We start from the raw sequence: 27,658 nt of genomic DNA, 5'->3' as shown, positions 1-27,658 counted from the left end.
TTTTCTCACAGTAGAGTAGGTTAGAAGTCCAAATTTAGGGTGCCAGATCCAGGGGAACACTTTTTCTCTCTGTCGGCTCTGGGGGAAGGTCCTTGTTGACAATTTCCCTGGTTGAGGAGCTTCTGAGCACATGGATCCATGGTCCAAAAGATGTGCTATGCTCTTGGTGCTTCTTTCTTGTTAGTATTATATCCCCATGCCTCTCTGTTCGCTTCTCTCTGTTATATTTCAAAACAAATTGACTTAAGACACAACCTAACCTTATAGACTGAGTCCTGCCTCATTAACATAACTGTTACTAATCCCTCCTCATTAACATCATAGAGATAGGATTTCCAACACATAGGAAAATCACATCAGATGACAAAATGGTGGACAATCACACAGTACTGGGAATCATGGCCTAGCCAAGCTGACACAACTTTTTGGGAGACACAGTTCAATTCATGACAGGCCACTTCTTCTCAGGTGGCAAAACTATTGGCATAAATTTGTTTATAATATCCTTTTAGAATCTACAAAATCTGCCTAGATGACCCTTTTTTCACTACCAATTCTGATTGTTTTTTGTCATATAGTTTTTTGAATTCATTTTGCTAAGGGTTTATCTGGTTTATTACTCTCATCAAAGAACTCTTAGATTTATATATTTTATTTTTGAATTAATTTCTGAGTCCATGATTTCTGTTTTATATTTACTGTTTTCATTGTACAATATTCTCTGGGTTTATTTTGCTTTTTCCTTTCTGATTTTTTGAGATGGAAGCCAGTTCATTTCCTTTAATCTTTCTTATTTTCTAATACTTCGTTTTAAAGTTATACATTTCTTTTAAGTACTATCTTATCTGCATCCAATAAATTTTACTGTTTTGTTTTTATTATCTTATGGTTCAAAATATTTCTTATTTCCATTGTGATTTCTTCTTGATCAAAGCTAATTTAGAACCATTTTGTTTAATTTGTAAATAATGGAGGAGGGTTTTGTTCTTTTTCTGTCAATTTTTCTAGTTGAATGTTATTATTATCAGACATATTTCTGTATGATACAAGTCCTTTGAAATGTATTGCAACTTATTTGTGTTCTAGGATATTGTCTATTTTGGTGACTGTTCCATGTGCACTTTGAGATAAGTAGAATAGGCATAGATTTTCTTTTGCTTCTCGTACCACCGTCCTATATTTGTCTTATGGCTTAATATAAACTTTAGATTCAGATGGTAATTACCCAGCATTTTATTCTGCAGAGTGTAATTTCTCCTGTTAGTGTAATTACAGGTATTTGTGTTTCTAAGTTTTATAATCAGATTTAATGTTGAGATGATTATAAACATATTTTATTTCAGTATAAGTTGTAGTGAATATATTTCCTATTAATTCCAAAATGAAATTTGTATGTATAATTATAATCCAATCTAAAAATATTTATTTCTATAATGTTCTTCAGAAAGAAATATAGGACATTGTTAATTTTATCACACTCTTATGAGCATTGGCTAATGCAATTGTACGAAATGTTTAAAAAATTTAAGCTAGGTGTTTTTGGTGGTAACTAGACCCACTCATGTAATGTTTCACCATTAGCCATTAGGATTTATTAGACAGGGAATTATCCAAGAATTGTTACAATGTATAAAACAAATTTCATTGCTGTCAAAACTGAGGAACATTAGGGAGAACTGGAATATGCTGTAGAATCCTTCAGGAGACATTCTAAAATGTAATTAAGATGGTTTTGGAATGTAGTAACAAAGATTTAAAAAACCTGTGACATTAACAAGGCAGAGCTTTGATTTTTTTGTCTCGTAAGAGAAATATGGGATAGGTTGACTGAAGTTGGCCCCAAAATCTTATGGACACTGATTTCTTGTGCTCAGCAATTATTAGCTCTTGTTATTTAATGTTATTTCATTAAAAAAAGAATTTTTTGGTGCAAGTATACAGAGCCAAGATACACTAGTTCAACACTTTCTCCACCTACATTTGAATGAAAGTGTGCAACCATTCTCCATAATTATTGTTGTCCACATTATTCCACAACAATTATGTTAAACTGCTGCCTAAGTTTCCCATCCAATGGTTTGAGTTGCTCGTTATAAATTAGGTATCACATAGATAATTCTTTAAAAGAGTACAACACTCAAAGCAGAGGTAATTTACTGATTAAAATAATCTCTTTTTTGGTTCAAAGAAGACTTCACGGAATATTTTTGGTTTAAGGTTTAAAGATTATCTCAGGGCAAAATTCTTGTGTTTTATATCAGTAGTGAAAAATGAAATTAAGAAAAAAAAATCCCCTTTACAGTAGCATCTGTCATGGATTGAATTGTGACCCCCAAAAATATTGTCAACTTAGGTGGGCCATGAGTCTCAGTATTGTGTGATTGTCCACCATTTTATGTGATTTCCCTGTGTGGTATAAATCTTATCATTATGATGTAATAAGATGGATTAATGGCAGTTATATTGATGAGATCTATAAGATGACGTAGTATCTTAAACCAATCTTTTCTGAGATATAAATGAGACGCAAGAAAAGAGACAGACGGACATCATACTGCCAAGAAAGCAGTGCCAGGAGCAGAGCACATCCTTTGGACCCAGAATTCCTGGGCTAAGATGCTCCCAGACAAAGTGAACACTGATGCATCACAAGGACCTTCCTCCAGAGCTGACAGAGACAGAAAGCCTTCCCTTGGAGCCAGGGCCCTAAATTTGAACTTCTAGCCTATTGGACTGTGAGATAAGAAAATTCTTTTTGTTAAAGTCATCCACTTGTTGTATTTCTGTTACAGCAGCACTAGATGAGCAAGACAGCATCTAAAGGAATAAAATTCCTAGGAATAATTTTAGCCAAGGAAGTGAAAGACTCATACACAGAAAGCTGATAAACAGTACTAAAAGAAATTAAAGATGACCTAAATAAATGGAAGGACATTTAATGTTCATGGATTGGAAGACTCAATATTGTCAAGATATCAATATTACCCAAAGAATTTTTTTAATTCAAGGAAATCTCCCTCATAATTCCAACAGCCTTCTTTACAGAAATGGAAAAATCAATCTTCAAATAATATGAAATTGCTGAGGGCCCCAAATAGCCTAAGCCATCTTGAAAAACAGACCAGAGCAGAAGAACTCACACCTCAGATATCATTGACTTCCATTCTTATGATATGATCATGGTCACAGGGTGGCTTTTGAAGCTTTGGACAATTTATCTGAGACCTAGAAAAGCATCAAGGGTGAAGGGCAAAAGGAAGTTTGGCTTTCAGTTAAATCATCTCATTTCCTGCATGTCTCAATTAATTACATAACTAGTATCTTATAGACTATACACCTTAATTTTCAAAGGTTGCTGGGGAGTGTAATTTTTAAATTCTGGGACTTTTGATTTCTCTGTAAATATAAGGTCTAATACTTAGGCGAAGCGGGGAGAAAATACAGTGAAGGCAACCAGAGATCTGTAATTTCAACTATACTTCCTTCTCTTTAAGCATATTTCCAAGTGATGGAATTTCCTCCCGCTGCAAGAACACAGTTTCTCGGCACTTTGTGTAGAAGGAAACAGTTGGTAATATTTTCCTCAGAAAGGGCTGTATGATAAGGACTTAGAATGCATAGGTTTTCAAGCCATTCCTTCAAATTTTATATGTATGTATATATTTCTTATTCATCACCGATATTACCAATTTGACTGTTTTAAATCCCTTCTGGGATAAAATCAAGACTCTTACCGCATGCATGATGTATTAGTTTCCTAGGGCTACCATAACAAAATTCTACAAAGTGGGTTGTTTCAACCAAGAGAAATTCATTGTCTCAGAGTTTCTGGAGGCTGAGGCCCAACATTAGGGTGTCAGCTGTGTTGATTCCTTCTGAGGCTTTGACGGAGATCTGTTCTACTCATATCTCCTAACATCTAGTAGCTCCAGGAATTCATGGGTTGCTACTGCAGCATCACATGTAATCCTTCATCTCTCTCTCTGTCTCTGGGAATCTTCTCTTTTGTAAGAACACCAGTGGGACCCACTCCACTGGAGTATACCCTCATGTTAACCTTACTGATAACATCTTCATAGACCCTGTTTATAGAGTCACATTCACAAGCACAGCATTCAGGCTCCAACATATCTTTGTGGGCAACACAATTCAATCCATAGTAGGGGAGAACCCTGCTTTATATGCATTTGAATCAAGTTTTAAATGACTTTTTCTGAAATCAACTTTCTTGGTGTTCTTGGAGTGAATCTACCAAGGTATAACTTAAACTTACACGCCCAACAGTGTTGCCTATTTTGAAGATCATGATTTAAACAAGAGAGTTTTTACATATTCAAACTCTTCCCAACATGGACTCTTTCCTTTGGGTGAGTTGACCCTGGATTATACATTTGTTATTTTCCTCCTCTAAGAACCTGGTCCTGTCAGTCCTGTTCCATGTGGGTGACTATTCTGTAGCATCTCTGGAGATGCAGAACCTACTCTCAGAGCTGTGATTAAGGTCCCAATGAGTTTAATTATAGAAAAGTCACACATTGGGATGCACCAATTCAATGACTCAACAGTATTCATTATAGTTCAAAATGCAAATAATTGTCCAAAGACTGTTACCCTTACCACAGAGAGTACTTGTTTATATGAGTAGTTACAGGACTGGGTTTTTCCGGAATTGAAATGATGGACTCAAAGCATAACAAAATATGAACATGAAATTATTTTTCATCCTTCAGGCAAACCATAGCTCAACTATGCTGTATGAAGTCAGGCCGGTATAAAGGACTGAGAATCAAAATCAGATAACAAGCTATTTCACTTCTAAACCACCCACTGCAAAATATTTCTCTAAACAATTCACAGTTCTCTTTCCCACAAAATTTACTTTTTATTTTTAACCTCATACTGCTTATTTAACATTTGTTTGTTTTAGGATGAATTATGCCAGCAATGGTGTTTTTGACTCTCTTTGTTTATAATCAATATTCAGACTCCTTTGTGTTAGAGGACATTTTTACATTTGTAATAAAAATCTCATCTATTGAAAAGGTACCAATTTTCTGAAGGACTAAGATGAGACAGACTTCTGGAAGCATAGAAAAACTGGCCACAGAGAAACATTTCCAGGTCTGGTGCTGGTGTGTGTACTATCTTACTGTGTGTGTCCACAGAGATGGCATCAGTGTATGAAGCTGTTATCTTTTAGGACAAGGGAGAAGGCACCCCAATCCAGAACTTGAACTGAATGACTGTTTCATTATGCAGGTAACCCAGGGAGTGTTTTTATACGTGAGCCTTCAGAAGGGTTTATATTATGTAAGGATACATCGGTAGTATGATTTGGAAAGTCAAGCTCTTTTAAAAAAGTTCTCCTAAGTGACTCTGATAATCAGCCATGTTAGAAATTCTTTGTGATTGATAAAATATATGGAGATAGACTTAATTCTATGATGCTTTTTGGGGAATATTTCAAAGTACAAAGATTTAGAGTACATTCACCTTCTCTAACATCAGTATTCTTAGAAACAAATTTCAAGGGTAAAAAATTGTGGGATATTCTAATGGACAGAGACTTAATAAGTGTCCTGTAGGATCAATGGAAGCGCTCTGTAAGCATTGTTTGTTAATCTGTTAATAATTAGAGAGTGATGTAAATCTGTAAACCTTGAATGAGTGACCTTCAAGGACCTAAGGTAATGCTTATGAAAGCAGGTTATTACTTCAATTCATAGGAGTGATAGGTTGGGTAAGAAAAGGACTGATAGGGATCATTAGGTTTAGCGAGGGGAAGGTGTTTTCATAAAGAACATAGAATTGAGTTGCTTGCTTGAAAAGGTTGAGTCGAAGGATAAATTACTTAAACAACGATGGTACTATACTGTGTAAATACAGACAGGAAAATTGTTAATGTAGGAATTGGAGGAGACAACTACAAGAGGAACAGGGACAAAGAGGATGGGATCTAGTGCACACATAGAGGGTCTGGCCACAGAAACAGAAAACCCATGTATTGTGAAGAGGAGGTCCAGCAGAATTATGACGTCAGGTATTGAAGTAAATGTCAATAGAGGTATCAAGAATAACTGGATATCATTAATAGAATTATTTTAAGAGGTCGCAGTATTGAGTAATAATTATGATAGTTTTGGGGGGGGTGTGTTTGTGTGTGCATGTACACGGTCTTCTTTTTTCTTTGGAATCTCTCATCTTTTTCATTCCTGAATATTCATCACCAGCAAAAAAGTTACCTGTTTCCAAGAAAAAAATGTATCTTTCCATGTTTTTCTCATATTCGTACATTTACTTTTTGTAATAGTATATGTAGTGTTGTGCTTATGTCTTTATTGTGCAACTGTATCTTATCAGTACCAATTTTTGAAATTTTGAAATATGTCCTTAGGGGATGGAAGCTATTAGTTAAAAAGATTTTGCCATTCCTAGAATGTAGAAAATAATCTCATTTATTAATATGAAAGTGAATATTAACTAAATCTTCCTTTATTTTTACTTTAAAACTTTCTATTTATAATTTTTTATATGTAATACTAATCATACATATATATATATAAATACATACAATTTTATTTCTCCCAGATGGCAAGTTAATGTGGTTACCCCATTTATTTCATAATCTGCTCTTTTCCTGTGTGTTTCTAATTACTTGTTTGCCTCTCATCATTCGATAAGTTCACTGAGGTTATGGACCATGTTTGATCAGCCATGTATTCTTAGAATATTGTACAGTGCTGAAACATAATAAATCATAATGTCAACTTGTTTAATGATTAAATGAATTATCTGGAGACTTCAAAATGTCACTAGTCATTATAACTTTTTTCTGAACTCTGAAATAAGGAAACACAGGAGATCATATGGAGCAAAGGAACAATGTGACTGAGTTTGTTCTCTTGGGGCTCACCCAGAGTCTTCAGGGTCAGAAAATATTATTTGTTGCATTTTTGCTGATCTACATTGTGACAATTGTGGATAACTTACTTATTGTCTTGACTATGGTGATCAGCCCTACCCTGGATGCCCCTATGTACTTCTTTCTTGGCTACTTATCGTTTACGTATGCTGTTTATTCTACTACGGTTACCCCAAATATGATTACAAACTTACTCTATGAGAAGAAAATCATTTCGTTTCAAGCTTGCATGACTCAGCTTTTTATAGGACACTTATTTGGTGGTGCTGAGATTTTACTTCTGGTGGTCATGGCTTATGACCGCTACGTGGCTATCTGCAAACCCCTGCATTATATGACCATCACGAACCAACGGGTATGTGTTCTGCTGCTGCTGGTGGCTTATTTTGGAGGTTTTGTGCATGCTGTTGCTCATCTTCTCTTTGTTTACAACCTTCCCTTCTGTGGCCCCAATGTCATTGACCACATCTTCTGTGACATGTACCCTTTATTGAAACTTGCCTGCACTGACACCTATGTCATTGGTTTCACTGTGATTGCCAATGATGGCACAATAAGTGTGGTCATCTTTATGCTGTTACTCTTCTCCTATGGAGTCATTCTTCACTCCCTGAAGAACCTTAGTCAGGAAGGGAGGCACAAAGCTTTATCTACCTGTGGTTCCCACATCACGGTGGTAGTCCTGTTTTTTGTCCCTTGTATTTTCTTGTATGTGAGACCTCCTTTCACCCTACCTGTTGATAAATTTTTGGCTGTGTTTTACACTGTTTTCACCCCTATGTTGAACCCCTTAATCTATACTTTGAGACATGCAGAGATGAAAAATGCAATGAAAAAGCTTTGGACCAGAAGAAGAATATGAAGCGAGAGGCAAATGTATCACCTACTTTCAATAAAGAATTGTTCCTTCCAGGAAAACAAAACAACAAAAACAACACAACAAAAATTCAAATCCATTGCCGTTGAATTGATTCTAGAAAACTGTGTGTAATTTTTTAATTTGGGTAAATGATTGCTCACATTAAATAATTCGTGCATGATGAAAAATATTTATTTGGATATTTCCAATGATACATTTTATTCAAAATATGTTCATAAGATTTTCATTTCATAGGAAAATATATGTTCTTTTTTGGTGTAGGATAGTTCTGTCAAGTCTATAGATTTATATCTATGTTATGACTTATGCTACTTTTAATACCAGAAATTTATTTTAGTTGATGGAAGATTTTCTAATGTCTCTTTCTTAAGTAAATCTAATCCTTTTTTACAATTAATAGTGTTCACTGCAGATTTCAAAATAATACAATTCAAAATAAGACATGAAAATATGATTCATAGCACCCCATATGGAGATAGCTCATGTTCAACATTAGAAGTACATATTTTTATGTTTGTAAGATATTTTATATCTGTAGCTTTGCTTATGTTGCTTAGCATGTTAAGGTTTACAAGAAAGGATGTTTCAGAGTTCTAAATTAATCATGTTTGCTAAATACATAAAAGCAATCCGGAAGAAAAAAGCAAGTAGACAGAAAAATGACTAAATCTTACTTATTTTCCCAATTGGGAAATCATTTTGTCTCTTCAAGCAGAGCAGCTTTCTTTGGTGTTATATTTTCATAAAAATCATGTATTCATCTTCCAAGATCATTTAAAATATCTGATGATGGCTTTGTTATTTTTCAATATTTCATCTTCTTGCTTATAGTACATCATGGTCTTCTAATAGGGACTTAAACCCTGCCTTTCATATATATATATATATATATATATATATATATAGCCTGGAACTTTTCACTGGATTATTTTGCATGATTTCATTTTCAAGAAAGATGCTGACAGTATTGTTTCTGTCTCACATCTCTTCCTTGAGTGCTCAACTTCTAATTGAGAGATTGGTAGTTCAAACCCACTAGACACTCCATGGAAGCCAGATGTGACAGTCTGCTTCCATAAAGATTTATAACCTTGGAGATCCTATGGAGAAGTTCTGCTCTGTCCTATACTGTTGCTATGAATCGGAATTGACTCAACGGTAATGGGTTTGATTTGGTGGGTGTCTTGCCACAAACAAGGGTGTATTTTTCCGTACAAAGATTTATATTTGACCACATATTAGTTGTAATGGTTACTGTTGTATGTCAACTTGGATGGCCACGATCCTCAGTGATTTGCTAGCTGTATGATGGTGTGATCACTCCCATGATGACATTTGATATTATGTGATCACTCTATGATGGGATCTGCTCTGAGTAGCCAGTCAGTTGAAAGGGAACTTCCTTGTATGTGGGGCCTGCATTGACTATAAGTGGATATCCTGGCAAGGCTTGTGGGTTTTGGCTCATTCTGGATCCTGCAGCTGGCTCCTGTTCAACTGATCTCCTATTCTTGGGACTTGAGCTAGCAGCTTACCCGAGGTCTTGCCTGCCTATCTTTGGGATTCCTTGATCTTCACAGCCTGTGAACAAGAGCCCTGCTCTCCAACCTGCCAATCTTGGCTACATGCGTCGGGAGAAGCCTGACCCATGGACTTGGGGTGTTCCATCCTCTACAACCATGTAAGCTATTTCCTTGATATAAATGTCTATATATATATTTATATGCTTTACTGGTTTTGTTTACCTAAAGAACCCAGCCTAAGACACTGGTGTAACTCCAGCCATACAAACGTCTCCACTTAATCATATGGGTCTTTATGTTACAACACTATGTTGTATTCTACCCCATATGGTCCTTTATCTGATCACACAAGTGTGTGTATCTTAGACACATGGGTTTGTATACAACCACATGCAGATCTTCTGTACCTGACTACATATAGATGATGCATAGGTCTGTATTCAACACACACACGTATCTGTATCCAGTCACTCATGGGTCTGGGTCAAATCACACACCTTCATCTGCACCAGACCATATTGGATCCGTTTCTGACCACATATGGGTCTGTATCTGAGTACCCATATGACTATTTGACTATACACAGGTTTGTATCCATTTATACATGATGCTATATCTTACCATACTTCTGGCATGTGTCTGATCACAAATGGCCTATGTTCAACCACACATAGTTCTTTATATGACCTTACAAGGAACTGTATTCAACCATACATAAGTCTGTATCCAACCAGACACAGATCTGTATATAACTGCCCATACATCTCTATTCCATTCCTGGGTGATGCAAGGATTTTGTGCTTGACTACTAACCTAAAGGTTGGCAGTTCCAACCCCTCCATGGGCATTGGGGAAGAAAGGCCTTGTGATCTGTTTCTATAAAGATTACAGCCAAAGACAAACCAATAAAATGCTATGTGTCACTTCTTCTTCATAGCACTCATGGGATTGCCATGAAAACATTAGCAAGCTATTCAAGTAGCTTGAAATTGACTTGATGGTGATGGATTTGGATTTTGGTTATGGAAAAATTTTTGGCTTGGTTCAATGAAATGTAATTTTGGAGGATTAATTGATATGCAATGTCTTATTTGAATAGCTTGCTAATGTTTTCAGTTGTGATTTGGATTACAGGCTGAGTCACAAAGTGGAATTAAAAACCTGTTTAAGAAATATATATATATATTTGAGAAAAAGCTCATTTTAAGCCACCAAGAATTGTAGCTAATGGTTTTTTGCAGTGATGCAGGGAGCCTAAAAAATGGATGGAAGGAATACACAGGGTCACTGTACCAAAAATAATCAGTAAATCTTCAACCATTTAGGAGGTGATCTATGATCAAGAACCAATGGTACGGAAGGTAAGGCTCAAGCTCCACTGAAAGAATTGGCAAAAAACAACGTTGCAGGAATTGACAAAATACCAATTGAGATGTTTCAACAAAGAGATGTAATGCTGGAAGTGCTCACTCATCTCTGCCAAGAAATTTGGAAGACAGCTACTTGACCAACTGACTGGAAGAAATCTATATTTGTACCCAGTCCAAAGAAAGGTGATTCAAAAGAATGTGGAAATTATTGAACAATTTCATTAATATCACACATAAGTAAAATTTTGCTGACAGTCTTTCAAAAGTGGTTGGAACAGTACATCTACAGGGAACTGTCAGAAATTCAAGCCAGATTCAGAAGAGGAAATGGAACCAAGGATATCATTGCTGATGTCAGGTGAATTGTGACTGAAAACAGAGAACACCAGAAAGATGTTTACATGTGTTTTATTGACTATGCAAAGGCATTCAACTGTGTAGATCATAGCAAGTTATGGATAGTGTTGCAAAGTTTGGAATTCCAGTACACTTAATTGTGTCTTGAGGAACCTGAACTTAGACCAAGAGGCAGTTGTTTGAACAGAACAAGGGGATACCGTGTGATTTAAAGTCAGGAAAGGTGTGCATCAGAGTTGTATCATTTTACTATACTTATTCAATCTGTATGTTGAGCAAAGAATTAGAGAAGCTGGACTATGTGAAGAAGAACAGGGCTTTAGAATTGGAGGAAGACTCATTAACAACCTGCCTTATGCAGATGACACAATCTTCTTTGCTGAAAGTGAAGAGGCCTTGAAGCACTTACTGATGAAGATCAAAGACCACAGCCTTCAGTATGGGTTACACCTCAACATAAAGGAAACAAAAATCCTCACAAATGGACAAATAAGCCACATCATGATAAACTGAGAAAAGATTGAAGTTGTCAAGGATTTCATTTTACTTGGACCCACAATCAACTCCCACGGAAGCAGCAGTCAAGAAATCAAATGACTCATTGCACTGGGCAAATCTGCTCCAAAAGATCTCTTTAGACTGTTACAAAGCAAAGATGTCACTTTAAATACTAAGGTGGGCCTGACTGAAGCCATGGTGTTTTCAAGTGCTTCATATACTTGTGAAAGCTGGACAGTGAATAAGGAAGACTGAAGAAGAATTGACTTCTTTGAATCATGGTGTTGTCAAAGAATATTGAATATACACCATGGACTACCAGAAGAATGAACAAATCTGTCTCTGAAGAAGTACAGCCAGAATGCTCATTAGAAGCAAGGACAGCAAGACTTAGTCTCACAAACTATGGACGTATTATCAGGAGGGACCAGTCCCTGGAAAGGAACATAACACTTGGCAAAGCAGATGATCAGCAAAAGAGGTGAAGACCCTCAGCGAGATGGACTGATACAGTGGCTACAAGAACAGGCTCAAGCATGACAATGATTGTGAGGATGGCACGGGACCCGGCACTGTTTCCTTCTGTTGTGAATGGGGTCACTATTGACTGAAATGACTTGAAGGCAGTTAACAACAACAACCTGTGTTGGTCCTTGACACTGAAGAAACTTCCTGGAATCTATATCAGGAGCTTTCCCGCTGTTCTTATTCAGCATTGAGTCCCATCACACTAGTGACTTTGGTTGCTTTAATGGGATATGTTGTTAATCTATGCATAATTTTATATCATTCATCTTGCATATCCATGTGACCACTTCCGTAACAGCATTTCTTGATTGTCCATTCCTCAAGGGATTGTTTGCCTGACCAAATGGTGAGGGTATCATCCACAACCCATTATTGTGTAAATAGCCAGACATTGCTCTGACTGCGAGAACCAAGGGCTCCGTGCACGCTAAATATGCTGATCATACATCCGGCCCTTGGGTAGAATTAACTTTGCTTCTTTGACTAAGGTTGTACCATTCAGAGGGAGAATTTCAGCAGATTTCTGTATTGAATCACACCCTTCTATTTGAGAACTTCCCTTTGGAAATAAAGTATCTTGTTTTCCATTAGCAGGAAGTAAATATTGCATTCATATTACTCAACAACAGAAATGGAAATCTTGACAGAGATTCCATTTTGTTCTGAAAGTTATGCTTATGAATAGGATATGCTTTCTCTGAGCCGCATCCCTTGCCATATGTCTGTATGTACTACTTTTTTTTATTAAGGAGTTTTGTTATGCTTTTCAGTCTTTTAGTGAATGGACCCTCTGACATCACCCATGACATAAAGGGCACTCACAATGTCATTTCGTTGTGTCTCTATGAAAATCCAGTGACCTTCCACTAGTTGTCTTTCAAATAGTATGTGTGTCACCACTGTATCAGGGACTTTTTGAATCGCACTCCCTAATCACCAGGTGGCAATATTATGTTTCTGCCAGTGTCTCCATCTGCATACCAAAAAAAAAAAAAACCCATTGCCATTGAGTTGATTCCAACTCATAGCGGCCCTATAGGATAGAGTAGCGATGCCCCGTAGAGTTTTCAAGGAGTGCCTGGTGGATTTGAACTGCTGACATTAACCACTATACCACCAGGCTATCTATCTGTATCCGTTTATATAACAGACATTTCCAAAGTTATCTGAGCACTAGGATTATGGCTTTCTTATGCAAATGCTGGCTAAAGAAAAAAAAAAGAAGAAGAAGAATTCATACATCTATATTCACAAGAGATATTGGCCTGTCGTTTTCTTGTGGTGTTTTTGTCTGGTTTGGATATCAGGATTATGTTTGCATCATAGAAAATATTACAGAATATTCCTTCTTTCGTTGTCTTCTGAAAGTGTTTAAACAGTATTGGCTTCAGTTCTTCTCCAAATGTTCGGCAGAATTCCCCAGTGAAGCCTTCTGGTTAAGCCTTTTTTTTTTTTTTTTTTTGTCTAAGAGGTTTTTGATCACTTATTGGATCTATTTACTTGTTATGGGTCTGCTGGGACTATTTACTGTTTTTATACGGTATTGTATAAAGTGCCTGAATTTTTTGACAGGAAACACAGAAATTTTGAAAATTTTTGTTTGCTACACATATGTACCAGTAGACTCTGGGGGTAGAATTAGTGGCACAATTTATGTCCCTTGAGACTGTAAGAGTAGGCTTGTGGGATGAGGCAAGAAAAAAAAATCGATGCTATCAAAAATTCAGAAGCACTCAAGGATTCAGCATGCTTATATTAATGAAAACACACGGTATCAAAAAAAAAACTCAACAACTCATATCAGAAAATAATTGGTTAATGAAAGAGTTAATTCAGTTAGGGCAGTTCCCACTGTCAGACCTGACTTACGTAAAATAGCAATTTCAGTAATCTTTAAGGTTGCTGGGTCTTCATAAATTTTTTCCTTACAGTTGTTGTAAAAGGTGTGTCCTCTGGGCACTCTGTGGGTGGGTCTGTGGGTACAACCTGATAAATCTACTCTGATATGCTGATTTCCTTAAGTGTTTGGATACTTTCTACAGTATACCAGGGCAGATAGGGCATTTAAACTTGTTTTAGTACCGGCCACTGCTTAAACCATGCTTTAGTGAATCAACCAAATAAACTATTAGATCCTTTTCTAACCTCTCAAGCTAAAATACTGAATGAAGAAGCTGTGCTTATTGGGGCCATATCAATAAACTCAGACTGATAATAACTTTATATTCCTTGCACCATTATTCCACACACTTAATAGCCATCCCACACATATTTCCCAGGTTTCTATTTGTATATATTATAAAAATCAAGTAGTTCATTTGAAGTGTAGCATACCTTCTCCTGGGTCACACTTTGTAATTCATCTCTTAGGGCTTGCTGGGACTTGAGTCTAGTTACAGGTCTAGAAACAAAAATGGGGAGTAGGGGTGAGTCCTGGGGAAATTCAGCGATGTCTTTTAAGGCATCTGCCTCAGGCGATGCCCTAGGCGATGAATGCCCCTAGCCCTGCCCCAAGTGATATCTCAGACAAATACTCTTCAGGCACAGCTGGGCTAATGTCATCAGATAGGGGTAAAAGGGTTAGTGGTTTTATTTGTGAGGGTGGTTTAGCAGACCAAGATGGAGTAATCTCTTCAGGTGGATTAAGAGGACTGGTCTCTTGGTAGGAGTGATGCCTGTTACTCAGCCTTAGTAAAGACTGAACACTTAACCATGGGCCACCAAGTCACCATGCAGTCTGAGCTGCCCACCATGAACTGGGTGTTGTCTGATTAATACAGTAGTAAAGTCGGAAGTGTGGAGTGCAGAGCATCACTCCATCATTAAATGGAAGTGGTATATAGGAGATCACGCCTGAGCAGGACCTGAAGGCACAAGTAAGTTGCATGAGGAAGTGGCCCAAACGCCCATGATCTCCACTCCTGTTACACTACCTGCTTTCTCCCAGTCTGCACTCCCTCATGTGGAGTTCCTTGCTATCAGCTGACTGAGGAAGAGAATGCCTGTGCCGTGTTTACTGATGATTCTGTGTGTCATGCAGGCACCACACAAAAGTAGACAGTGACAGCACCAAAGCCCCTTTCTGAGAACTCTCTGAAGGACAATGGTGAAGGAAATCCCCCCAGCTGGCAGAACTCTGAGCAGTGCACCTGGTTGTTCACTTGTCTTAGAAGGAGAAATGGCCAAACATGCAACTGTATCCTGACTCCTGGGCTGTGGCCAATGGTTTGGCTGGATGATCAGGGAGTTGGAAGGAACGTGATTGGAAAATTGGTGACATGGAGGTATGATGAAAAGATATGTGGATAGAACTCCCTGAGTGGGCCAAAAAGATGAAGATATTTGTGTCTCGTGGGAATGCTCACCAAAATGTGGCATCAGTAGAAGAGAATTTTAACAATCAATTAGATAAAACAACAGGTTCTGTGAAAAACAGTCATCCTCTTTCCATAGTAACTCCCGTCATTGCCCAATGGGCTCATGAACAAAGTGGCCATGGTGGCAGGGATGGAGGTTATGCATGGGCTCAGCAACATGAACTTTAACTCACCAAAGCCCACGGGGCTATAGCCACTGCTGAGTACTTAGTCTGCCAGCAGCAGAGACTAACACTGAGTCCCTGATATGGCACCACTCCTTGAGGATATCAGACAGCAACCTGGTGGCAGGTTGATTAAATTGGACCACCTCCATTATGGAAAGGGCAGCATTTTGTTCTTTCTGGGATAGACACTTACTCTGGATATGGTTTGCCTTCTTTGCACACAATGCTTCTGCCAAACTCACTGTCCATGAACTTACCACTGTCATGGTATCCCACACAGCATCTACTCAGCTCAGAGGGCTCATTTCACAGCATATGATTTGTGGCAAAGGGCTCATGCTTATGGAATTCACTGGTCTTACCAAGTTCCCCCCATCATCCTGAAGCAGTTGGCTTGATAGAATGATGGAATGGCCTTCTAAAGACACAGTTACAGTGCCAGCTAGGTGTCAATTACTTGGAGGGTTGGGGCAGTGTTCTCCAGGAGGCTGTGTATACTCTAAACCAGTATCCAATAAAATGGTGCTATTTCTCCCATAGCCAGGATTCATGGGTACTGGAATCAAAGAGTAGAAATGGGAGTGGCACAACCCACTATTACCCTGGTGACCCAATTGAAAAACTTTTACTTCCTGTCCTTGAAGCCCTATGATCAGTGAGCCTAGAGGTCTTAGTTCCAAAGTGAGGGACACTCCCACCTTGGACACAACATTGATTCCATTGAACTGGAAAATAAGAAAGCTACTTGGCCACTTTGAGCTCCTCATTCTTCTGCATCAACAAGCAAAGAAGGGATTTACCATATTGGCTGGTATGATTGATTCTGATTACCAAGAGGAAATTGGATTGGTCTTACATGATGGAGGTAAAGAAGAGTATGTCTGGAATGCAGGACATCCCTTAGGATGTCTCTTAGTACTACCATGCCCTATAATGAAATTTAATGGAAAACTACTGCAATCCAATTCTAACATGACTATTAATGGCCCAGACTCTTCAGGGAAGGAAAGATTTGCATCACTCCACCAGGCAAAGAACCACAACCAACTGAGGTGCTTGCTGAGAAAAGAGGGAATATGGAATGGGTGGTTGAAGAAGGTTGTTCTTTCTAAATACCAGCTATGGCCACATGACCAGTTGCAGAAATGAGGACTGTAATTGTTTTTAGTATTTCTTCCTCGTTTTGTTATATGTGTATGTGTGTATGTATATATATATATGTGTGTGTGTTTGTATATATATATATATATACACATATAGCAAATTTTGTTTTTGTCTTCCCTCACTTATTCCATTACTTATTATAAAATATAAGATGTAATCAGGGCTACTGCAATTTTGGTTGTACACATGTTAGTTGTATCATGTTAGGTGCAATATAACTTTATAATTTTCTTTATTTAGAGATTACATATGATTTAAGGATTTACAGGTGACAAGTTGACAAGGGGTGTACTGTGATGGTTAAGGTTAGGTGTCAAGTTTGCCAGGCCACGATTCTCAGTGGTTAGGCAGATATGATGTAATCACGGTCTGTGATGTGACCTGTTCTGGGCAGCTAATCCATTGAAAAGGGAGTTTTCTTAAGGGTGTGGCCTGCATCCAATATATACAGATGTTCTTGCAAAGTTTGCTCCCTCTCGATGCTCTATTTGACTTGTCATCCTCTGACCTCCAGTTCTTGGGATGTGAGACAGCAGTCTGTCATCTGACCTGCAGATGTTGGAATTTGCCAGCTCCTGCACCCCCATGATCTAGCTGCCTGCCATTTTGACCAGTCCATTCTAGGTTCATCAGTCACTGCAACCATGTGCATCAGGAGAAGCTGCCAGCCTGGTGTCTGACTGACCAATTTGGGACTAGCCAGCTTCCACAACTGTTTTGGCTGTTTACTTGAAATAAACCTCTGGTTTTGCTCCTTCAGAGAACCCATCTTAAGACAACAAGGGAGAATTTCGATTTTCTGTTCTGTAAAAGAAATACAAAGTCGGTTGAGTGAAGTTGGTCTCAAATGCTTGTAGACACTGATTCCTTCTGCTCAGTAATTATAAGCTCTTAACTTCCAGGTTAGTTTATTTCTTTATTTTTTTTTTTTGGTGAAAGTATGCAGAGCCAAAATACACCATTTCAACAATTTCTAAATGTGCAGTTCAGTGACATGGGAAACATTCAAGTACCATTTCTTACTATCCTTTTCCACATTGTCCCACTGCCATTATCCTAAACTTACTACTGCCTAAGTTGCCCATACAGCATTTTGAGTTACTGATTGTTAATTGGATCTCACATAGACAATTCTTTAAAAAAGCACAATGCTCAAAGCAGAGGTACTTTACTAATTCAAATAAGCTTTTTTGTTTGTTTCAAAGAAGACTGCAGTGTATAGGTTTGGTTTAAAGTTTAAAGATTATTTCAGGATAAAAGTTTCAAAAAAACAGATTTTCATACATCAGCTCTGAACAAGCTACAAAGGAAGTTAAAGAAATCCCTTTACAATAACATCTAAAATAATAAAATAACCAAGAATAACTTTAGCAAAGGAAGGGAAAGACTTGTACACAGGAAACTATAAAATAGTACTAAAAGAAATTCAGGAGTGCCTGATGGATTTGAGGAGACCCTGGTAGCACAGTGGTTGAGTTTGGCTGCTGCAGTTTGAATCCACCGTATGGTTCTTGGAAACAATATGGGGCAGTTCTACTCTGTCTTATAGGGTTGCTATGAGTCAAAATCGACTCAACAGCAACAGGTTTGCTTATTGTTTGATTTTGGTGGATTCGAACTGCAGACCTTTTGGTTAACAGCTGAACTCTTAACAACTACACCACCCGGGTTTCCAAAAGAAATTAAAGATGACCCAAATAAATGGAGGGGGATTCCATGCTCATGGATTGGAAGACTAAGTATTGTCAAAATGTCCGTACTACCAACAACAATCTATAAATTCAATGCAATCCTCCTCAAAATTCCAATAGCTTTCTTTATAGGAATGTAAAATCATTTCTCAAGTGTACATATATCTACCAAGGGCCCCAAGTCTAAGACATGTTGAGGGGAGGGAAGCAGAAGAGGACTCTCACCTCCTAATCTCTTGACTTCTATTCTTGTGGTATGATCATGGTCACAGGATGGCTGTTGGAGCTCTGGACAACTTGACTGAGATCTAGAGAAGCAGCAAGGAGGAAGGGCAAAAGGGAATTTGACTTCCAGTTGGATCATCTCACTTCCTGCAAGTCACAATTAATGACTTCACTTACATGTTACTGGCCATCTTAATTATCAAAAGACTAGGTGAAACACATTTTTTAAATCCAAGACTATTGCTTTCTTTGAAAATATAAGGTCTAATAATTAGGTAGAAAGGAGTCTGGGTGGGGCAGTGCTTTAGAATTTGACTGCTAGCTGAAAAGCTGGTGGTTTGAGCCCACCTGCCTTTCCAAGGGAGAAAGATGTGACAGTCTGCTTTCATAAAGATTTATGTTTTGGAAACCCCGTAGGGCAGTTCTATTCTATACTACAGGGTCTCTATGAGTTGGAATCAACTCAATGACAGTCTATTTGGTTTGTATAGTAGAGGTGTAAAGGGAGAAAATGTAAAGAAAAGAACCAGAACTCTACAATTTCTATTAGTCTTCCTTCTCTTTATGCACATTTCCAAGTGCTGGAATTTCCTCCTCTCACACTAACACAGTTCATTGAAACTTTGTGTAGAAACAAAGGGTGGTACTATTTTCCTCAGAAAGGGCTGTATGATAAGGACTTAGAACTGATGGATTTTCAAGTTATCCGTTTAAATGTTTTATACTTTTTTTTTTCATGGTCAATACAGATTTTGGCAATTTGCCTGCCTGAAGCTCTTTCTGTGAGAAATTCAAGACTTTTACTGCCAGTGGGATGTAGTATCCTAAGAATGCCACACTACAAAGTTGGTGGATTTAAACAACAAAAATTATTGTCTCACAGTTCTGAAGGCTGAGAATGTTACATCAGAGTGACTTGTTGATTATTTCTGAGGCTTTGATTGAACATTAGCTCTATTCCTCTCTCCGAGTTCCTGGTACCTCCAGGCATTCCTGGGCTTGCAACTGTAGTATCACATGGGATCCTCCATTTCTGTCTGTCCCTGCATATCTTCTCCTCATTTCCAGGAACAGAGTGGGACCACACATTTCTAGTATGACCTAATGTTAACTTAATTGACAACATCTTCATGGACCCTATTTTCAAAGAGAGTCACATTCACAGGTACAGGGGTTAGGACCTCACCTTATCACTTTGAGGGACACAACAGAATCCGTAATAGGTGAGAGCTCTGCTTTAAATGCATTTGAATCAAGTTTTCAATGACTTGTTCTGAGATCAACTTTCTTGGTCCTCTAGGAGTGAGTTCAGATGTCATCTCCAAAGTTTTAGCTTAAACTTACACATCCAATAGGACTGCCTATTGTGAAGAAAAAAAAAATTATTATGAAGGTGATGATTTTTATATATGTAAATTCTGCCAACCATGGACTCTTCCTTTTGGGTGACTTGAACTCAGTTTGTTCTTTTGCGATTTTCCCCCCAGGACCTGGAGTTGCAGAATCTACTCTTAGAATTATGATTAAAGTCCAGATGAGTTTAAATATGATAGGCCACCCTTGGTGTTGCACCCAATGAATAACTCAAGAATATGTGTTGTAGTTCAAGTGTAAATAAAGTGTCCTTAGACTTTTGCCCTTACCACAGAGCATGTTTGTCTATATGACTATTTACGTGACTGGCTTTTTCAAGAATTGAAAAGATGGATTCAAAGCATAACAGAAAATGGACGTGAAGTTATTCTCCAACCTTCAGGCACACCAAAGTTCAACTATGGTGTATAAAGTCAGGCCAGGGTAATGAACTGAGAATCAAATCTGGACTTCCACTTACCAAGGCTGACTTGTCTACAGCTGCGGCTGAGTGCCCAATCTACCAGCAGCAGAGACCAAAACCAAGTCCCTGAAATGGCATCATTCCTTGAGGCGATCAGCCAGCATCCTGGTGGCAGTTGGTTAAATTGGACCATTCCCATCATGAAATGGGCAGTGTTTTGTCCTTACTGGGATAGACACTTACTCTGGATACAGATTTGCCTTCTCCGCACACAGTTACCAAATTACAGATTTGCTTTCTCTGCCAAAATTACTGTCCATGGCCTTACAGAATGCCTTATCTACTGTCATGGTATCCCACACAGCATCACCTCAGACCAGGGGACTCACTTCGCAAAAAATAAAGTGTGGCAGTGGGCCCATCTCAGGGAATGCACTGGAGTGACCATGTTTCCCATCATCCTGAAATAGCTGGAATGACAGGATGATGGAATGGTCTTCTAAAGACACACTCATGATACTAGCTAGGTGGCAATGCTTTGTAGGGTTGGGGCAATGTTCTCCAGGAGGGTGTGAATACTCTAAATCAGCATACTCTATTTTCTGCTATTTCTCCCACAGGCAGAATCCACAGGTCCAGAAATCCAGGGGTGGAAACGGGAGTAGCTTCCCTCACTATTACCTCTAGTGACCTACTTGCAAAATTTTTGCTTTCCATTTTTGTGACCCTTGGGTATGCTATGCAAATCTAGAGGTCTTAGTCCCAAAGGAGGAAAGACCCCATCTGAAGACACAACATTGATTCCAATGAACTGAAAGTTAAGGATGCTGCCTGGCCAATTTGGGCTCCTCACGCCTCTGAATCAACAGGCAAAGAAGAGAGTTACCGTATTGGCTGCTGTGAATGGTCCTGATTACCAAGAGGAAATTGTATTGATATTGCAAAATGGAGATAAAGAATAGTATGTCTGAAATACAGGAGATATTCCTTAGGGCATGTCTTAGTACTACCATGCACTGTGATGAGAGTTAATGGAAATCTACAGCAACCCAATTCGATTACTTACAAAACAGAAGATGTAATCAGGGCTAGTGCATTTTCAGTTGTACACATGTTAGTTGTATCATGTCAGGTGTAATATGCCTTCATAACTGTTTTTGATTAGTGATTATGCATAGTATAAGGAGGTATGCTCTGTTGCCAAGTTGTCAAGGGGTGGACTGTGATGGTTAAGGTTAAGTGTCCACTTTGCTAAGCCATGATTCTCAGTGATTCAGCAGATATTATTGTCCATGATGAGATCTGTTGTGAGCATCCAAGTAGTTGAATATGGAGTTTCCTTGAGTGTGTGGACTTCATCCAATATATAACTAGGATGTTAAAAAAAAAAAAAATTTTTTAGCAAAACTCTCGCTCTCTTAACCCTGCCTCTGACTTGTCATTCTCTGACTTCTGGTTCTTGGGACATGAGGCCTGTCGTCTGGCCTGCTGATTTTGGGTTTTTCAGCCCCTGCAACCATGTGAGTCAGAAGAAGCCTCCAGCCTCATGGCTGACTGACAGATTTGGGACTTGCCAGCCTCCACCACTGTGTGAGCCATTTCCCTGAAATAAATCCCTCTGTATTTTTATATATATGCTTTGCTGATTTTGCCCCTCTAGATAACCCAGGCTAAGACAACATGATAGAGTTTTGATTTTCTGTCTTGTAAAAGTAGTAGAGAATAGGTTGACTGAAGTTTGTGCCAAATGCTTGCAGACACTTATTCCTTAGCTTGGTTATTATTAGCTCTTAACTTCCAGGTTAGTTTATTTTCTAATTTTTTTCATTTTGGTGAAAGTGTAGAGAGCCAACATACACTATTTCAACAATTTCCACTTGTAGGATTCAGTGACATGGGATACGGTGTCCAAGTTGCGTTACCATTCTCACTATCCTTTTCCACATTATCCCACTGCCATTAATGTAAATTCTCTGCTGCCTGTTTCTAAGCTCACCTTTTTAGTTGCTGATTGTCAATTTGATCTCATGTAAATAATTTTTTTTTATTTTTATTGTACTTTAAGTGAAAGTTTACAAGTCAAGTCAGTCTCTCATTCAAAAATTTCTATACACTTTGCTATATACTCCTAGTTGCTTTCCCCCTAAAGAGTTGAGACAGCACATTTTTTTTTGACATGTTGTTGAATTCTATTGGCTAGAATTTTGTTGAGGATTTTTGCACCTAAGTTCATGAGGGATATAGATCTGTAATATTCTTTTTTTGTGGTGTCTTTACTTGCTTTTGGTATCAGGGATATGCTGGCTTCATAGAATGAGCTTGGGAATTATTTCATCATTTTCTTTGCTCTGAAATACCTTTAGTAGTAGTGTTGTTAACTTTTCTCTGAAAATTTGGTAGAACTCTGCAGTGAAGCCATCAAGGCAAGGTTTTTTGTTGTCGTTGTTGTTGTTGGGAGTTTTTAAATTACCTTTTCTATCTCTTCTTTTGTTGTGGATTTATTTAGTTGTTCTACCTTTGTTTGTGTTAGTTTAAGTAGGTAGTGTGTTTCTAGAAATTCATCCATTTCTTGTGGGTTTTCAGATTTGTTAGAGTACTGTTTTTTGTAGTAATCTGTTATGATTTTTTAAATCTCAGTTGGGTCTGTTATGATATCACCCATCTCGTTTCTTATTCAGGTTATTTACTTCCTCTCCTGGTTTTCTTTTGTCAGTTTGGCCAATGGTTGATCAATTTTGTTAATTTTTTTTCAAAGAACATACTTTATTTTTGTTAACTCTTTCAATTGTTTTTCTGTTCTCTATTTCACTTAATTCTGCTCTAATTTTTATTGCTTTCTTTTGGCTCCTGAGGTTTCCTTTTGTGGCTCTCTCTGTATTTGTTCAAACTGTAGGGATAATTCTTTGCTTTTGGCCCTTTCTTCTTTTAGTATGTGTGCATTTATTGATATAAATTGACCTCTTAACACTGCTTTAGCTGTGTCCCAAATGTTCTGGTAGGAAGTGTTTTCGTTCTCACTGGATTCTGTGAATTTCTTTATTCCATCTTTAATTTCTTCTATAACCCAGTCTTTTTTCAGCAGGGTATTTTTCAGTTTCCAAGTTTTTGATTTCTTTTCCCTGCTTTTTCTGTTATTGATTTCTACTTTTATGGCCGTATGGTCAGAGAAGATGCTTTGTGATATTTCGATATTTTGTATTCTGTTAAGGCTTGATTTACAATCTAATACGTGTTCTGTTCTAGAGAATGTTCTATGTGGTAAATACTTCTTTAAAAGAGCACAATGCTCAAAGCAGAGGTACTTCACTAAAGAAAATAAGATTTTTTTAAATTTTTTTGGTTCAAAGAAAACTTCAGGTAATTGTTTTCCTTTAAGGTTTAAAGTTTAAAAATTATCTCAGGGAAAACATTTTGGGGGCTCACAAAATCTGTCATTTATTAAATACTTCAGCAATGAACATGTTAAAAAGGAAATTAAGAAAAGAATCCCCTTTACAATTGCATAAAAAAGAATAAAATACCAATGAATAACTTTAACAAAGAAAGTTAAAGACATATATAGAAAACTATAGAACAGTACTAAAAGAAATTAAAGATGATCTAAATAAATAGAAGGACATTTCATGCTCATGTATCAGAAGACTCAATATTGTCAAGATGTCAATACTACCTACAACAATCTATAAATTCAATGGAATCCCCCTCAAGGTTTCTATAGTCTTCTTTACAGAAATGGAAAAAAATCAATCCTCAACCTTATATGAAACTGCCAAGGGTCCTGAATTGCCTAAACATCCCTGAAAAAGAGAAACAGAATTTGAGCACTCTCACCAGCCGAACCCTTGACCTCCAATCTTATGGTATGATCATGGTCACAGGATGGCTGTTGGAGCTCTGGACAACTTGTCTGAGATCTAGAGAAGCATCAAGGAGGAAGGTCAAAATGGACTTTCACTTCCAGTTGAATCATCTCAGTTCCTGCAAGTCCCACCTAATGACTTAGTTTGTATGCTATCGACCACCTTAATAATCAAAAGTTGCTGTGAAATGGAATTTTTTTCAGTCTGGAACTATTGCTTTTCCTGAAAATGTAAGACCTAATAATAAGGTAGAAAGGAGCCCTGGTGGCCCAGTGCTTAAGCACTTGATTGTTAACTGAAAGGCCAGCAGTTTAAACTCAGCTACCTGTCCATGGGAGAAAGATGTGACTGTCTGTTCCCATAAAGATTTATGTCTTGAAAACACTATGGGGGCAGTTCTACTCTGTCCTACAGGGTTGTTATGAGTCAGACTTGACTCGACAGCAGTGGATTTGGTTTGGAATGATTTAGAAGGGGCAAAATATGAAGAAGACAACCAGAACTCTACAATATCTACTAGTCTTCCTTCTCTATCACATTACCAAGTGCTAGAATTCCCTCCTCTCACACTAACACAGTTCATTGAAACTTTGTGTAGAAACACAGGGTGGTAATATTTTCCTCAGAAAGTGCTATATGATAAGGACTTAGAACTGATGGATTTTCAAGTTATTCCTTTAAATGTTTTATACTTTTTTTTCCATGTTAAATACAGATTTTATCAATTTGGCTATCTGAAACTCTTTCTGAGACAAACTCAAGACTCTTATTGCTATGGTGATGTATTAGTTTCCTGTGGCTGCACAACAAAAGTCTACAACGTAGGTGGCTTTAACAACAGAAATTTATTGTCTCACAGTTCTGAGGGCTGATAGTCCCAAAGTCAGTGTGACATGTTGATTCCTTCTGAGGCTTTGACTGAGAATCTCTTCTGCTCCTCTCTCCTAGCTTCTGGCAGCATAACATGGCATCTTTCAACTGTCTATTTCTGTGTACCTTCTCCTCATTTATTAGTACACCTGTGGGACCCACCCTTCTGTAGTATGACCTCAGGTTAACCTAACTGATAACATCTTCATAGACAATATTTACAATCATAGTTAATTCCACAGGTTCAGGGGTTAGGACTTCAGCATAACCTTTTGGTGGACACAAGTAAAATCATAACAGATGAGAACCTGCTTTATATGCACTTGAATCAAGTTTTCAATAACTTGTTCTGAAATCAACTTTTGTGGTCTTCTAGGAGTGAGTTCAAATGCAAATGCATAGCTTAAACTTACACACCCAAGGGACTATCTATTTTGAAGGTCGTGGTTTTTACATACTCAAATTCTTCCAACCATGGACTCTTCCATTTGGGTGATTTGTCCTCATATTGTTCTTTTTGATTTTCTCCCCTGAGAACCTGGTAAGGTAAGTCATGTTCTATGCGAATGATTATCTTTGTGCCATCTCTGGAGATGCAGAATCTACTCTTAGAATTATGATTAAGGTCCCAATGAGTTTAATTATGGTAGTCTCACCCTTGGTGTTGCACCCATTCAATTGCTTAACAATATATGTTATAGTTCAAAAGTAAAGTATCCACAGATTTTTGCCCTTACCACAGACAGTGTTTGTCTACATGAGATTTATATTACTGGCTTTTTCAGGAATTGAAATCATGAACTCTAAGCATAACAAAATATAGATACGAGATTATTCTTCATCTTTCAGGCAAACCAAAGTTTAACTATGCTGTTTTTCTGTATGAAGTCAGGCCAGTATAACAAATTGTGAATCAAAATGTTGTGAAGGTTTTTTCACTACTTCACTTCCAAAACATAAACTGTAGAATATTTAGATAAATAATTCATGATTTTTTTCTTTCACAGAACTTTTTTTTTTTAACCTCGTATTAGTTGTTTCACATTTGTTTTTACAATCAAGTTTCAGACTTCTTTTGGTTGCAGGCCATTTTTGATATCCATCTTGAAAATATCAACAATTTAAAAGGTATCATTTTTCTGAAAGTCTGAGATGAGACAGACTTCTTGCAGCAAGGAAATATTTGGTCACATGGAAACGTGTCTTGATCCAGAGATGGTATGTGTACTATCTTACTCTCTGTGTTCACAGAGATGACATCAGTGCATGAAGATATTGTCTTTTAAGACAAGGGAGAAGGCACCACAACCCAAAATTTGGATTGAATGACTGCCTCATTATGCAGGTAAAACAGGAAGTGTTATTATACATTAAGTGTTTTCACTAGGCTTTAGATTTTTTTTTTTTTAGATTATGCAAGAGTACATTGGTAGTGTGATTTGGAATGTCATAGAGTTTTAAAAGTTCTCCTATATGATTCTTATAATCAGTCATGTTAGAGATCCTTTGTGATCAATAGAATATATGAATATTAAGTCAGTTCTGTAATGCTGTTTTGGATATTTTCATACTATAAGATCCATATATATAGGGCCGCTATGAGTCAGAATCGACTCGAAGGCATTGGGTTTTTTTTTTTTTTTAAGATCCATATTACATTTATTTTCTCTAACATTGGTATTCTTAGAAGCTAATTAAAGTATAACTATTTGGGGGATATTTTAATGGGCAGATATTTGTAAATATCATTGTAGGATCAATTGTAGTGTTCTGAAGCACTGTTTGTTGATCCTTTAATTCTTAGAGAATGATGTACCATCCATAAAACTTGAATGATTGACTTTTTAGAACATAAGATGATGTTATGCAAGAAAGCTATTACTTCAATCGATAAAAATAATAGGCTGGGTGAGAAAATGAGTGTAATGAACCATTAGATTTAGCAAGGTGAAGGTGTTTTTTTATGAAGAAAAGAGAGAATTGGGTTGCTTGTTTGAAGGAGATGTGGAGTTGGTGGATAGATTATTTAAGCAATGGAGATATTATACTGTATGATATGTGGAGAGATTAATGCAAATTGTAGAGGAAAACTAATGATGTACAAAAGGAGGAGACAATTACAGGAGCACTGTTTTGAGTGTCATGAAGACTATGGAACCCAAAGCACATGCAGAGGACTTGGTCTTAGTTAGAAACACGGACAGTCCATGTATTACAAAGAGGGGGTCAGCAGAATTATGAGGTCAGATATTGAAGTTAATGTCAACAGAGACTTAGAGAGCATCTGGATATCATCATTAGGATTATTTTAAGAGATAAAAGGGCTGGTAAATATCAATAATATTTTGACTTTTTTTTTTTTTTTGTATGTGTGCCTTTTTCTTTTTTTTTGGAATCTGCCCTCTCATCATTTTCATTCTTTCACATACATCACTAGCACGAATGTAAC

The 27,658-nt window shown here is 37.4% G+C and overlaps 1 protein-coding gene across 1 annotated transcript; it reads left to right on the top strand.

Annotated features, from left to right (window-relative positions):
* Nucleotides 1–6,866: 6,866 nt before the first annotated feature.
* LOC100671160 (olfactory receptor 4A47-like) lies at nt 6,867–7,784 on the top strand. Its single transcript, XM_003423582.3, has one exon. The coding sequence runs from the start codon at nt 6,867–6,869 to the stop codon at nt 7,782–7,784; it is 918 nt and encodes a 305-aa protein (XP_003423630.2).
* The last annotated feature ends 19,874 nt before the right edge of the window (nt 7,785–27,658 follow it).

Source organism: Loxodonta africana, chromosome 7 (genome assembly GCF_030014295.1).
Source record: "Loxodonta africana isolate mLoxAfr1 chromosome 7, mLoxAfr1.hap2, whole genome shotgun sequence".
Lineage (NCBI taxonomy): Eukaryota > Metazoa > Chordata > Mammalia > Proboscidea > Elephantidae > Loxodonta > Loxodonta africana.
This window is presented reverse-complemented; position numbering and strand designations above follow the sequence as displayed.

Coding starts and splice junctions, on each gene's coding strand:
- LOC100671160 (XM_003423582.3), top strand. CDS start 6,867: ATGGAGCAAAGGAACAATGTGACTGAGTTTGTTCTCTTGGGGCTCACC.